At 30.1% G+C, this 13,591-nt stretch overlaps 1 protein-coding gene across 1 annotated transcript; it reads left to right on the top strand.

Moving 5' to 3' along the window:
• Positions 1-1,319: 1,319 nt before the first annotated feature.
• On the top strand, positions 1,320-1,832 carry LOC114750867 (putative glycine-rich cell wall structural protein 1). Its single transcript, XM_028939503.1, has one exon. It carries the CDS (start codon positions 1,320-1,322, stop codon positions 1,830-1,832), a length of 513 nt encoding a protein of 170 aa, XP_028795336.1.
• The last annotated feature ends 11,759 nt before the right edge of the window (positions 1,833-13,591 follow it).

Here is a 13,591-nt window from a genome sequence, read left to right as displayed (position 1 = left end):
CCCTAGGCATACGTATCATCTTATTGGAAATAGCCTTGTCTGAGACATTATTGTGTACTAAATGTAGACATTTTTTCCAAGGAGAATTTGAGCCTGGATCAGCATATTGTGAGAGACCAACTCTTTTCACTAGACCCAACTTCTATTGGTATTTCATTGCGTGATCAGCTTATACAATGCCATTGGGCCTTATAACAACTGAATCTTTAAATAAATTGTTAACTAAGAGATCCTACTTAATGACCTTATTGTCTTTTTTAACTTTCCTGTGTCTCTTTATACAGGATTCTAAATTGCTTGAATATACCCTATTCATCAGCCCATCCAATAAAGAATTCCATTTTTCTTAATTAAAGTTTCAAAAGTGATAGGATGAATAGTGTAGATTCCTTATTGAAATTCTTTTTAAAAAAATGTAATTCTTTATTTTTACCCAAAACCATGGAACTATAAATACGCTTTAGTTTTGCTCAAAGTAAATAGAGTATTAATGAAACTTAAACCAAAATACATAAAACTCCCCTAAACATTGAACCATATATAAATACTCTAGAGTTTTCAAGTTTTGTATAGATAACTCCTAACCAGCAATTATTTATTACTACTTCTGATCCGGTTTAAATATAAGATTTAGTTTATGAGTTATATTAGAGAAGATAGCCAACTATTTTTTAGAAAGAAAAATTCCTGGCTAGTCTCCCTAAATCCTTAGGAGATAGAGTAAGAGAGAAAATTAGAAACCAAGCAAATGGAACAATTCCATACGAACATCTAAACTATGGACGGCTCATATCTTATGTTTAAAAGGTTGCCCTAACAATTTGCCAAGATGATAAAATAAGCCATCAATTAGGTAAAGAGTGAGCTGTTGTACTATAAACTAGATCTTATATACCTAGGACCATTGGGAGTATTTTTAAACTTTATTATGCACATATAACACCCTCAAACTTGGAGTTATATATATGCACATAAACTCAATAAACTTGAAGCTATAATTGTGCGAATAAGTAATGAACAAAATTAATTGTAGGAGAATTATTTACATAAATATGAGTTTAGAGGGTTTATTGTAAAGTTTCAAAAGTCATGAAGGGAGGTTACCTTATGTACAGTTTAGCCTAAAAATAAAGTCTCTCACTCAGTCTCCCCACCTTTTTTTTTTGTTTTAATATATATTATCCGAAATATAAAACATAATTAAGTACATTGTTTTAAGTACATAACATAAACAGTACTCCTACCAGTGGTTCTATAAATTAAAGTGAGCTTGAGTCTTGAATGATTAAGCCAGTTCTCTCCCCTGCAAAAGAGAAGACATGGCCAGAAGAACCTTCTTTACCTTTCTGCTTTTAACCCTGTTTGCTTTCTCATCTCTGAATCGCATTCAAGCTTCAAGCCGCAGAGTTCTCCTACAGCAATACGGTTATGGTCAAGGTGGCAGCGGCGGGGATGAAAGTGGTGGTGGCGGCAAGGGTGGCGAGGGTGGTTATGGTGGCGGTGAAAAAGGTGGTGGTGGTGATGACAAAGGAGGAGGAGGCGGCGGCGGGGATGAAAGTGGTAGTGGTGGCAAGGGTGGCGAGGGTGGTTATGGTGGCGGTGGCGGTGATGACAAAGGAAGAGGAGGCGGCGACTCCTGTGACCATGGCCATGATGAGTCATGCGGCTGCGGTCACGACATGTGCGACCATGGTCGTGGTTATGATCGTCATGGTGGTAGAGGACCCATCTGTCCATTTCTTCCTTGGTTTAACAATGGCGGCCCTTGGTGGTGGCTTAAAGATCTCAAAACCTCCATCCAACAAGCACGTGCCCCAAACACTACTCCATGATCCATCAAACTTCTGAATGCATGCATGTGACTATGCATACCACATCACTGCTTCATGCATGCATGTGTTCAAGTTCTAATATATTACCTATATATATATATATATATATATATATTGAATAAAGAAGGCAATTTGGATCATCTGTTCTGTCGTGTTGTTTTCTTTCTGTCTACGTTTTATTCGTATTTTTCAGAACATCAGATACATCCAACGGTGATGATGATGAGATGCAATTTCGATAATCTAGTCCGTTGGATTAATCTAATGGTTTTGATTGCTTTAATTCTGTCTACTGAATTGATCTGATGGCTGAGAAAACGAAGAAAGCAGGACAAGATACAGGCAACATGATAAGAGATGATTCCTACTGTGCATGGCTCCACATAAACTATATATGTTATGCCCTCCTCTACATACCTTCTTGGATATGCCCAGTCGTATAATTATCTGGTCATATATATATATATATATCAATGTGCATGTATCTTATGTTTGATGGTGGAATTATATATATATATATATATATATATATATATGTTAACATCTAATTAAGTGTCTTCTTGATATGACTTTTTATCTGTTAAGTTCACTCACTCTGCGTGCGTTATCTTTGTCTTTAATGTTCTCTTTCTGCAACAGAATCTTATTTTCATTACATGAATTGTTTTCCGAAAAAATAGAAAAAATAAATCAAGTGATGTTAATATTTATAAGGCAATTAAAGGAAAGACAATATCACTTAAAAATATATATTTAAGTTTTAACCACAACTCAATGTGAGATGAGTGGTAGGGCTTTGTGCACTTTATATATTATAAAACTGCGGTTGGGAGCTCCATATTCATCTATTATGGCAAAATACAAGAACATGTATTCGTCTGTTATATGTAAATATCGAATCAAATAAATGATCTTGTTAAAACCTCAATTGAACTTGTTATCTAAAAAACCTACAATCTAGAAAAATGCCCTTATTTTTTTTAGGAAAAAACACAATGTATAAAGTCTCATTAATTTGTTTGCTAATTTTTCTTCACTTTCCATCGCAGTTGTACAATCTAGTTTTGTTTTTTATACCAGTTGTTTTTACATTGGTTCCAAAATTGGTGTAAATTTCTTTTCCAAGGTATAGGGGTGTTCATGAGGCTCAAAAGCCAGCAATGTTCACCCAAGCCTGATGAAATTATGCCCAGTCTAATCCTAAAAAAACAGCCCAAACAATAAATTGGCATTTTCAGACAGGGCTAAATGTCGAGCAAGGCCGGGCATTGGACAAGGTATACTGCCCTACCTATTTGGTCTTGCCCAAGGTTTATATATATAATTATATATAATATATATAATATATATGTTCATTATATATAATTATATTTAATATATACACACACATGTAATATTCATATATGGTAGAATTATATATTTCAAGATTTAAATTGTTGATATGTTTGATTATGGATGTTGTTTGAAAAGTTATCATGTTGTGTTTGATTATATAATTATAAGAAGATATAGAATAATAAATAGATATAATATTATTTATTTGGTTTGGTGAAATTCTCACATAATATAAACAATGCATCAATACATCATCACTTAGAATGGGCTTAGCTTTGCCCTAAATAACTTCGGGTTTTACTAGGTAAGACTAGGCAACGGGCTCCAAAATGCAATCTTTTGATCATTTTGATTAGGCATTAGGCAAGGATCATGCCCTGTTGAGCCCAACCCATACGCAGTCCAATTAGAATAGAACATTGACCTGCGGTTTAAATCCTAGCTATTAGCTTTAGAGATTTTTCTCATTAATGAGAATTTGATTTTCTCTTACAGTCAAAACAAAATTAAAATTTACAAAATAAATAAAACACAGTTTTTTTTGGGTAAAAGATAATATTGCTGTATTCTTTCTTTTATAAGTTTTACACCTTCACAAATAAAAATTACATTTTAATTTATGCTTTTCTTAAATCTAAGTTGATACTTGATAGTATCAAATACTAAACATAATTACTAAGTCACGTTTTATCAATCCAATACATAATCAAGATAACTCACATAATTGTAATGAAAATTAACTATAACAATATCCAAATATATATCCTTCGTGCATATAAAAGCCCAAGCATACCCAATGCAATTAATGAGTAAATAAGATGATGAATCAATATTCGAATCTTTATTGAAAGATGTATCCACATTTAGTATTCGACCATATATTGAATGAGATTACCTCCAATAAGAGAATACTTGTAACTAATCCAAAAAGAAAAGAAAAAGCCTTACCCAACCTTGCATCAAGAAGGCTGATTTTTTTATTGATTTTCTTAGGAGACTGAGGAGCTTCAAATATAGAAAATTTAAGCTTGTTTCATAGCAATTCACTTTCATAGGTCAGTGGGTAATTAGTTTAGGGGCATTTTGGGCTTTGTATTGTTATTTTTAATTAGATGATTAATTTTTCCCCCAATCCTTTTGATGACATGCCATACATCTTCATAGCAATCAAGATTGCATTTCATTCAATTGCCGTTTCCTTCTTAGAACCAAAATAAGCCTTTAATTTGAGTAAAATACAACTCGAATTAATTAAGGGCTTATTTGGTTTAATAACTGCAGGCTTTTCAGTAATAAAATGTGAAGCAATATAATTTAACGTTACTTATCATGAATTTTGTTTATGGTAAATGACCAAAATGCCATTCCTTCATCTCCCCCCCCCCCCCAAAAAAAAATAAAAACACCATAAAAGTCAACCTATGGCTAAAGGTCCAACGGCGGTCGTCATTGGAAAATATATGTTCCAGCAAGGTCGGTTACCAGAAATCTTGGTGTCCTGAGAAATATTGGATATTTTATCTTCCCAAAATAACCGCGACTTTATAAATACTTAATTATGGAAGAACCTCTATATATAAAGTCAAGTGGAGGAAATTTTGGCAAGTTAAAATATCCATATATCTTACCCAATCATCTATCTCTCACTACGTCTCTATACTTTCTCTTGTAGTGCATTTATTGCGTGATTTTAAGGGAGTACTTGGATTAGTGGTGGCAAAGCCCTTTTAAAGTGAAATAAAGGTATCCTCAAGTCACATTGTCCTTGAAACTAATTTTTTTTGGACTTGGACCAATTAAGAAGTAGCCCTCCCAACAAGTATGCTTTCAGGGATTCGAACTTGTGTTCTCCTCCTTAAAGAATTGAGGATACTACCATCTCCGCCAACAGCTTGTTGGTGTAATATGATTTATGTTTTGATTGATGTTTATAAAAAGTCAGTTGAAATATTTGAAATTTGTTTGGATAATTAATAGAAAAGTAAGTTTAGATGCAAAAATAAGTGAAAAGAATATAAATTTTATTAAAAATCATTATTGGCTTAAAACTCTTTTCAATCAAAGCCATTCCAAACATGACGTAACCTTCAAATAATCTCCCAACCCAACATTTTGCACTTTCCAAGACATGTTTTTCAGTCTAAACATCAATCTAAACATAGCATTAGTAGTTATTAGATTCTCATAATCTAATATTTGTGTGAGTATAGGATAACTTAACCCAAATCCGAACGCGAAACATTCCCTTCTCTCTCTCTTCTTTATTTTCCAATAATTACCATGGTTTGAAAAATGGGACCGGATCGGCCAGTTCAAACCAGAAACTAGTAAACCGGCTAAAAGTCTGTTTTGGCTTGGCTTTTGAATCGGGAAGGTAGGAAACCGGAGCTACTTGATTTGAACCAGTATAAACCGGTGATAACCCAGATAACCCACAGGGTGAGGTGGGTTATGCGGGTTAATGTGTATGTTTTCCGATGGTCATGTATGAGAGGAGAAGAGAGTGAGAGAGACAGACACAAAAAGTACTAAATAATGGAGAGAGGAGAGTGGGTGGGTTCCTGGTAAGAGGGAAAACCTAGAGAGGCAATAGAGGGAAAGGGACTATGAGAGTACTTGAATAATAGAGAGAACATTGCTGGCAAAGGAAGTTTGAGCAAGAAGATGAAAGAAAAAAAAGAGGAAAGAAGAAGAATTCTTTGTTCGAAAACTAATAAGAAAAAATGGCTGAAAACTAAAGCATTAATGAGTCTACGCTTGGTCCTGGGACTATGCCGCAGGCCTAGCATAACCTTTTTTTTTTCCCAGTTTTTTTATGGCCTTACGAACTTTAACCTTCCATGTGATTCTTTTTATCTCCCATTTTATATAAATGCATATTATAACATTAAAAAAATAGGAGGACGGTGAGTGATGGAGTTTCTATATTGTGATGCATATCATATACACACACATATGTAATACTTTTGCTGTTTAAAAAAAGAAATTTCTAATATTATGTTTATTGAAATATTTTTTATAATTAAGTATAAATATTTTTTATGGAGAATTTCAGTAAAGGACCATTGTAGCATCTTATTTAAAAAGGACCAAAAAATTCTGAAATCTCAGTTCAGATCTTAAAGTCTAAAATAAAAATAAGTTTGAGAACAAAATATCTAAAATACCCTTAATTTGAAATGAAGAGTCAGGAAAAAAGAAAAAAGTTGAGCAAGAAAGAACAAAAACCCGGTTACATGAAATCTTTACAATAATGTCCCAATGGGGTGTCGTGGTGTTGTATTATTGTGTGCGTTATGTATTTTACATTTCATATAATTTATATATTTGTAATTTATTTTATTCCTTCAAAATTTTCTAAAACTCCTCTAAAATTGAAAGGATTAGTAATGCTTAAATAATTATAATATGTCAATTTGAAAAAATACATTAATATTTTTATTTAATCCTACTTGATATTATTGATTTATTCATTCTGAAAATTGTAGTTTATTGTATTTATTAATGAATTTGTAAGTGTTAATAAACATTTTAACAAGTACTCATACTTAGAATAACAAATGTTATGATATGAAGAATCATACAAATCTTTACTTTTATAAACATACTTTCGCTGGTCAAATGTGAGTTGTATTTTTGCTATCTAATCCATTTAATCATATGTTACAAAAAAAAAAGACAAAATAAATACAGATATCTAAGTATAAATGAACATGAGATATAAGAAGACTAACAACAAAAATTAGGAAATTTGCAAAAAATATAAAGAAATTTACAATAACATTTAAGGTTTTGTAGAGAAAAAATATGTACCAAAATCTACATAAACAATTGAAATAAGAAAATTTACAATGAAAATTAGACGTTTTATTAAAACAATAAAAAAATTTAATAACAATATATAAAGGAATTAATAGCACAAATTAGAAAACTTACAACAAACATAAGAAAATTAACAATAAAAATTAGTTGATTTACAAGACATGTAAGGGAATTGATAAAGAAAATTAAGCAATTTACAATAAATATAAGAGTATTTATAATGAAAACTAAGCTATTTACAATATACATAAGGCCTAAATTTTGTTGGTAACTCCCTTATATGTTGCTATCGACTCCTTTATATTTTTTTATAAATTGCCTAATTTAAGAGGATTTACAACAAAAATTAGATAATTTACAAGAAACATAAAGCCTAATTTTTGTTGTTAATTCTGTTATGTGTTGTTGTTAATTTTCTAATATTTCTTGTAAACCGCCTAATTTTTATCGTTAATTCCCTCATATGTTGTTGTTAATTTTCTTATGTTTTTCAGAAATTACATAATTTTTGTTGTTAGTTCCCTTACATGTTGTTGTAATTTTGTAAAAAAAAAATTTCTCGTACAGAACCTCAAATGCTATTGTGAATTTTCATATATTTCTTATAAATTTTCTAATTTTCATTGTTAATATTCTTATTTCACATGTTCATTGCATTAATATATTTACATTCGCATTAATATATTTACATTTATTTTGTCATATTTTTCTTTACATCATATGATTAAATGGATTAAATGATAAAAATATAACTCACATTTAACCAGCAAAAATATGTCTATAAAAAATGAAAATTTGGTTATTAATAAGAACGCATAAGGGTGACGGATTTGCATTAGTTAGAGTTGTTTTGGTCTTTTTCTCTTATCAATTTAATTTTATGATGGGACTTGAGAAATTGATTTAAAGTTTTAGATATTTTTTAGGACTTTTTGTTTAATAAATCTAACAAGTTAGAATGAAAGTAAAGAGTAAAGACTTGCAGGATTTTTCATATCATTACACTTGTTATTCTACATAGAGTACTTATTAAATTGTTTATTAGCACTTATGAATTTATTAATCTATGAATACAATAAACAATAATTTTTAGAATGAGAAAATCAATAAAATTAAGTAGGACTAAATAAAAGTATTAACATATTTTTTCAAATCAACATGTTATAATTATTTAAACATTACTACTCATTTTCATTTTAGAGGAGTTTAAGAAAATTTTGTAAGAATAGAATAAATTACAAAAATGTAAATAAAATAAAATATAAAATATATAACACACAATTAATAATACAACAATGCGATGCCACATTAGGCTATTACTGTATAGATTTGATATATCCCGTTTTTTATGTTTTCTTCCTCAAGTTTCTCTTTCTTTCTTTTTTTTTAGGCTCTTCATTTCAGGTTAAGGGTTTTTTCTTTTTAAGTATGAAGTTAAGAGTATTTTCAAACTTATTTTCATTTTAGACTTGAAGGTCTGAACTGAGATTTCAGAATTTCTTGGTCCTTCTTTTTAAATAAGATGCTACAATGGTCCCCTACTGAAATTCTCCCTATTTTTTATAACCAAATATTTTTATACCAAATATAATATTTTTAATTTTAGTGATTAAATAATACTAAAAATGAAGAATCTTAATATAGTTATATTTTGTTAGTACCATAATTAAATTATTGTTGTGTTTTTTTTTATATTTTGTTATTAGGATGATTAATGTTGTTATATTTTGTTGTTATGAATTCAATTATCTTATTTTTAATACGACCGATTTGACTCTAAGTGGACCTCGATCTGACCTACTAACCCTTGAACTAATGTCTCAATTGGTTCAGTGCCCGGTCCAGTTTTTTGTACCTTGATAATTATCATTTCCCATAGTAAACTAAAATCAAACCAAACGACCACGCAGCTTATTCTGATACAAATTGCAACAATGCACAAAAATATGGTTTTCATTTGATAAAGACTGGCTCACCAAAGAGAGGACGATACATGGAGACCTAATTTGGTTGAGCTCCAAAAAGGAAGACATCCCATTAATTGATGGTGTTCTATCAATTAGCAAGTTTTCAATCCCCACCGTTATTTGAAGGAATTAAAGTATGACCTAACAGCTAAGAGACTGGTAAGTGGAGTCTGCACATTTTAAGCAATAAAGTTTTATCCCCTCGGCCCCAAAAACAAAACTTATCTTACTAGATAGGATCGGTTACATGATTAAGTTCTACCAATGGACCAAATTGGTATGTACATTTTACACAAAATCTGAAAATTGTAGTATACATACTAAAACAAATTACATAGATGCATTATGCATCAATAAAATATTCATAAAAATCACTAACAGGTGTTGGTTCTCATAAAAAGAATTGTGACGAATTAGACATAACATTAGTTAAGGCTAAATAGTGCTTAAGTTTAACTAAAAATATCATATATTAGTTATTATATATAAAAAGTTTATTCACAACAACTTATAAATAAAATCTTTAATCTTTATATCTGAAAGGCAAAAATATCTTTAGATTGAAAAAATGTATAGTTCGAACAAAAAAAATGTAGAGGCATCGCTTTCCTGTAAACTCCCACGGTTGGCTTTAATATAAGACCTGTTTGCCTAATTTGAGAAGATTAAAAAAGCTAAATAAATTATTCAATTATAACATATGTTATATAATCTCTATGAAATACTTGTGTCCATTATGAGATTATATATAAATCTATAAGTCAGACAAAATAGTTTAAAATAATTTATTTATTTTTATTAATCTTTTTAAATTAGTCATCTCATGATTAAGGACTGGAGGGAGTATTTTTTTCAAAGCCCAAGTTAACTTCTCATTCCTGTAATGTTGACTTGTCAATTTGTTATAGGGAACTTGTTAACAAGACTCACGTACGTATTGAACCTGTTGATCTGTTACGTATAATATAAATTGGAGTTGTTAAAACCGTAACACAAAGTATAGATTTTTTTATGGGCCTGTTTTTATCTGCTTCTAAGAGTAGAGTGGAGTGTGATTTACTTTTTTAGTCTTTAATACAGAAACTAGTTAGAAAGTTAATATTAGTTCTATATATAAGACCTATTTTATATATTTATCAATTTTTTTTTCTAATTTAACCCTATTGATATCCCCCAACAATAATCAAATATGAGAGAGGAAAAAGGAATTAAAGAAGATGCTTAAGGTGTTTTTAAAAAAAAAAAATCATATTGACTAACTTAATTATTTTTAATCTACTCAAATTAGTTAATTAGGCCTTATATTGAGGATTGAAAGAGTATTTTATAAGATTTATTTTTTGTTGGTCTAATCATTTAATGCATTTCTTTTTCCAATTGTGCCCTTAATTAATTTATGGGCTGCTAACCTGTCAAATAATTTTTTTGTTGAGTCATTTCGAGTGAAGACAGTGCTTTCCATGATCTTCCCAAAATGATCGGGACCGGGATGGATCTACTGAGACGAGACAAATTGAACACTTCTAATGTCAAGAGGCATTCTATATGGAGGTCTTAAACCCCAACAAACCATCCAAAGTGTTCAATAGATCTCTAAATCGAGAATGCTTACATGGAGGATGACATGGATCATTGCATGGATGATGACATGAACACATACAGAGCTTAACATACAATATGGAAGGCTACCCCAAAAGTCACCATGGCATGTGAGTCATTGAAATATGAATACTTGGACCTTGAGAAAGACAAAAGCACGTTTTAAGAGCCCAAAAGGACCATTTAAAGCCAATTTTTATATTATTAAAAGCCCAACACAATTATATGTGTATGAAAGAATCTATTGGAGCTATAATCTTTTAAATTGGGTCCCAAATGCATTGTGTTATGGATCATAGGAGTTCAAGAACGTGACTAAACCACATTTAAGCCCAACTGGATGTTTAAAAACCTCATACATGATTATGAATGTGAATAGTATTTATGGAGACCCTAAAATAGTTTTTCAGTGCCATTCAGTATTAGCCCCCATTATTTAACACTTAGCACTCTAAAGTATTTTTTTTTAGTAGCACCCAGTATTTTAAAATAATTTTGGTCTACTCAACTCACTAAAATATATTTTCACTAACTCCAGCTATCTAACATCCAACAAAATGGAATAGTCTTTAGCAGGAAAAAATTTAGGTCAAGTCACTTATATATATTATATCAAGTTCTCAAATTACACATAATCATGTGTCCTTTTTTGTTTCATACAAATTTATAATTAAATGTTATTATATGCTAATATTTCAAAAATAGGACATATCAGTATCTTAAATGTTACAATTATATGTTACTATATGCTAATTAAATGTTATTATATGATAATATTAGTATCTTAAACTAAACTTTAGTGCATCCAGCACCCTAAAATATGTCACAAAAAATTATTTCAAGATGCATAGTGTTACTGGAAAAAATATTTTCGAATGTTGAATGTATTGAAAATTAGTTTAAGATATCAGGTATTACTGAAAAAATATTTCAATGTGATGGATACCAGATACTGGGTATTATTGAAAAAATTTTAGAATATTAGGTGTTACTAGAAAATACTTCGGAGTGCTAGATGTTGGATAATGTGTGCTAGTAGAAAAATATTTTAGTATGATAAGTGCACTAACAATTAATTTAGGATATTGAATGACACTAAAAAATATTTTAGGATACCAAGTTTTTTTTAATAAAAAATAGAAAAGCATTTACCCTCTTGTTTTTACCCAAAAAGACATGGTTTTGGGGGTAAGGAATGGCAATGTACAGTAAGGTAGGGGGGAGAAGCCGTGTAGATTATTGAGCGAAGGGAGTAATTTCTCGATGGGAGAGGGAGTAATTTCCTTTCAACTTTGAAACAACTAGGCACTAATTCATCTGATTTTTTTTATTGAATCGACTTATCTAGTCGAATATTGTGTACCATGGCTGAAATTAAGATATAATAAATGTGAGAAGTAGCTGAAACTTCAGTTATTAAAAAAATAATTGGAATTGAAATTTGAAAGATGCACTAAACTCTGCACCCAACAAATTGTCCTTGCCCATGGACGGCAAGGGCAATTCTGGTTTGGGCTGCATCCATGACATGGATACGACCCTGGCTAGCTAACTGGGATTCAACTAGAGTTATCTCAATTCTTATTTTTATGATCTAAAGTGTAGGATCTAATTAAGAATTAGACGGATCAAGAATAAGGGATCTAATTTAGAGAAAATGACAGAGAAACATGATTGTTGATTTTGAAAATCTCCAAATAGTCCTAAATTTAGTCACACAAGACTACATGAGAATTTTATAATCTCATAAAATGACCATATTATCCTTATCAATTTTTTTTATAAAAAATTTCTTGACTCCCCCTTCCTACTGGGGAAACTAACTATTTTTTGGGAGATTTTTTTAAATATTCTTAACGTGATTATCAACTCTTACAATGATACGCATAAATTCATTAACACCAGTAATAAAATTAAAAGATGAGATGACACTTTATGTCCAATTTTGAAATATTATCATTTAATTATAAACTCATATGAAAAAAATAGGATACATAGTCATAGTGGTTGAAAAACTTAATATAATGAATATAAAAAATTTGATCTAAATATTTTTCAAAAATTATTTTGAATAATTATATGCATAAAATCAATTTATTTAATTGCCTTTTTCTTTAAAATATATTAAGTTAAAAATTAAAAGATTATTAGTTACGCAGTATTATATATACTCAATAACAGATGTTGCGAAATACTCCCTCTGTTCTTTATTATAAGAGACATTTGATGCTTATGGCATGTTCCTATATATAAGAGACACTTACAAGTTGTCTCTACTTTTTTGTGTTGATTTACTATTTTACCCATATTTATTATCTCCAACTCACACTCTCCCTCCCTCCCACTTCTCTTTCTTTGAATAATTTAATTGTTCTCTATCATACTCTCTCTCCTTATTAATGAGGGTATTTTTGGAAAAAATTATACTTTTTACACATTAATTGTTCTTAACTAATTTTAACTGTTTTTTTTATTAACGTATTTCGGTTATTTGTCTCTTATAATAAGGAACGGGGGGAGTAATATTTATGTGTGTATTTACATTGACTCGGCCTTCTTTGTTTTTATTTTGTGAATGTAATAATTCCAATTTGGTTCCACATAAATGCCAGACGTACACTTTGTAATTTATTTAATATCTCCAAATTATTGTGGACATCCAAATTACTCTCTCCAACTCTTTTTACAAGAGACTGATAATTGAATCACACATTTAAAAAAAAAGTTAAAATTAATTAAAAATAATAAATATGTAAGAAATGAACTTTTTCGTCCAAGCATGCCCTTATTTATAAAAGATTGGTAAGAGAAAGAAAGTATGAAAGAGAATATAGTGTGCCAACTTTTTAATTGATGCAATATAGATAAAAATACATTAAATGTTCAGATAACTATAATTAGAATCTTATAAAATCGGACCAAGAAAATTCAAATTCAAATTTGAGGCTGAAAAGGACCCAAGGGAGTATTTAATATCTCAATTTAACGCGACGTCTCATTATGGCAGTATGGTTGGTCAACGGCCAACCGTTTCAT

The sequence above is a fragment of the Neltuma alba genome, unplaced genomic scaffold, assembly GCF_004799145.2.
Source record: "Neltuma alba isolate B1F8T4 unplaced genomic scaffold, ASM479914v2 tig00006659_pilon, whole genome shotgun sequence".
Taxonomy (NCBI): Eukaryota; Viridiplantae; Streptophyta; class Magnoliopsida; order Fabales; family Fabaceae; genus Neltuma; species Neltuma alba.
Note: the sequence above shows the minus strand (reverse complement) of the source record. Positions and strands in the feature narration are given on the sequence as shown.

Excerpts from the sequence above, each read along its gene's own strand:
- LOC114750867 (XM_028939503.1), top strand. The coding sequence starts at position 1,320 with ATGGCCAGAAGAACCTTCTTTACCTTTCTGCTTTTAACCCTGTTTGCT.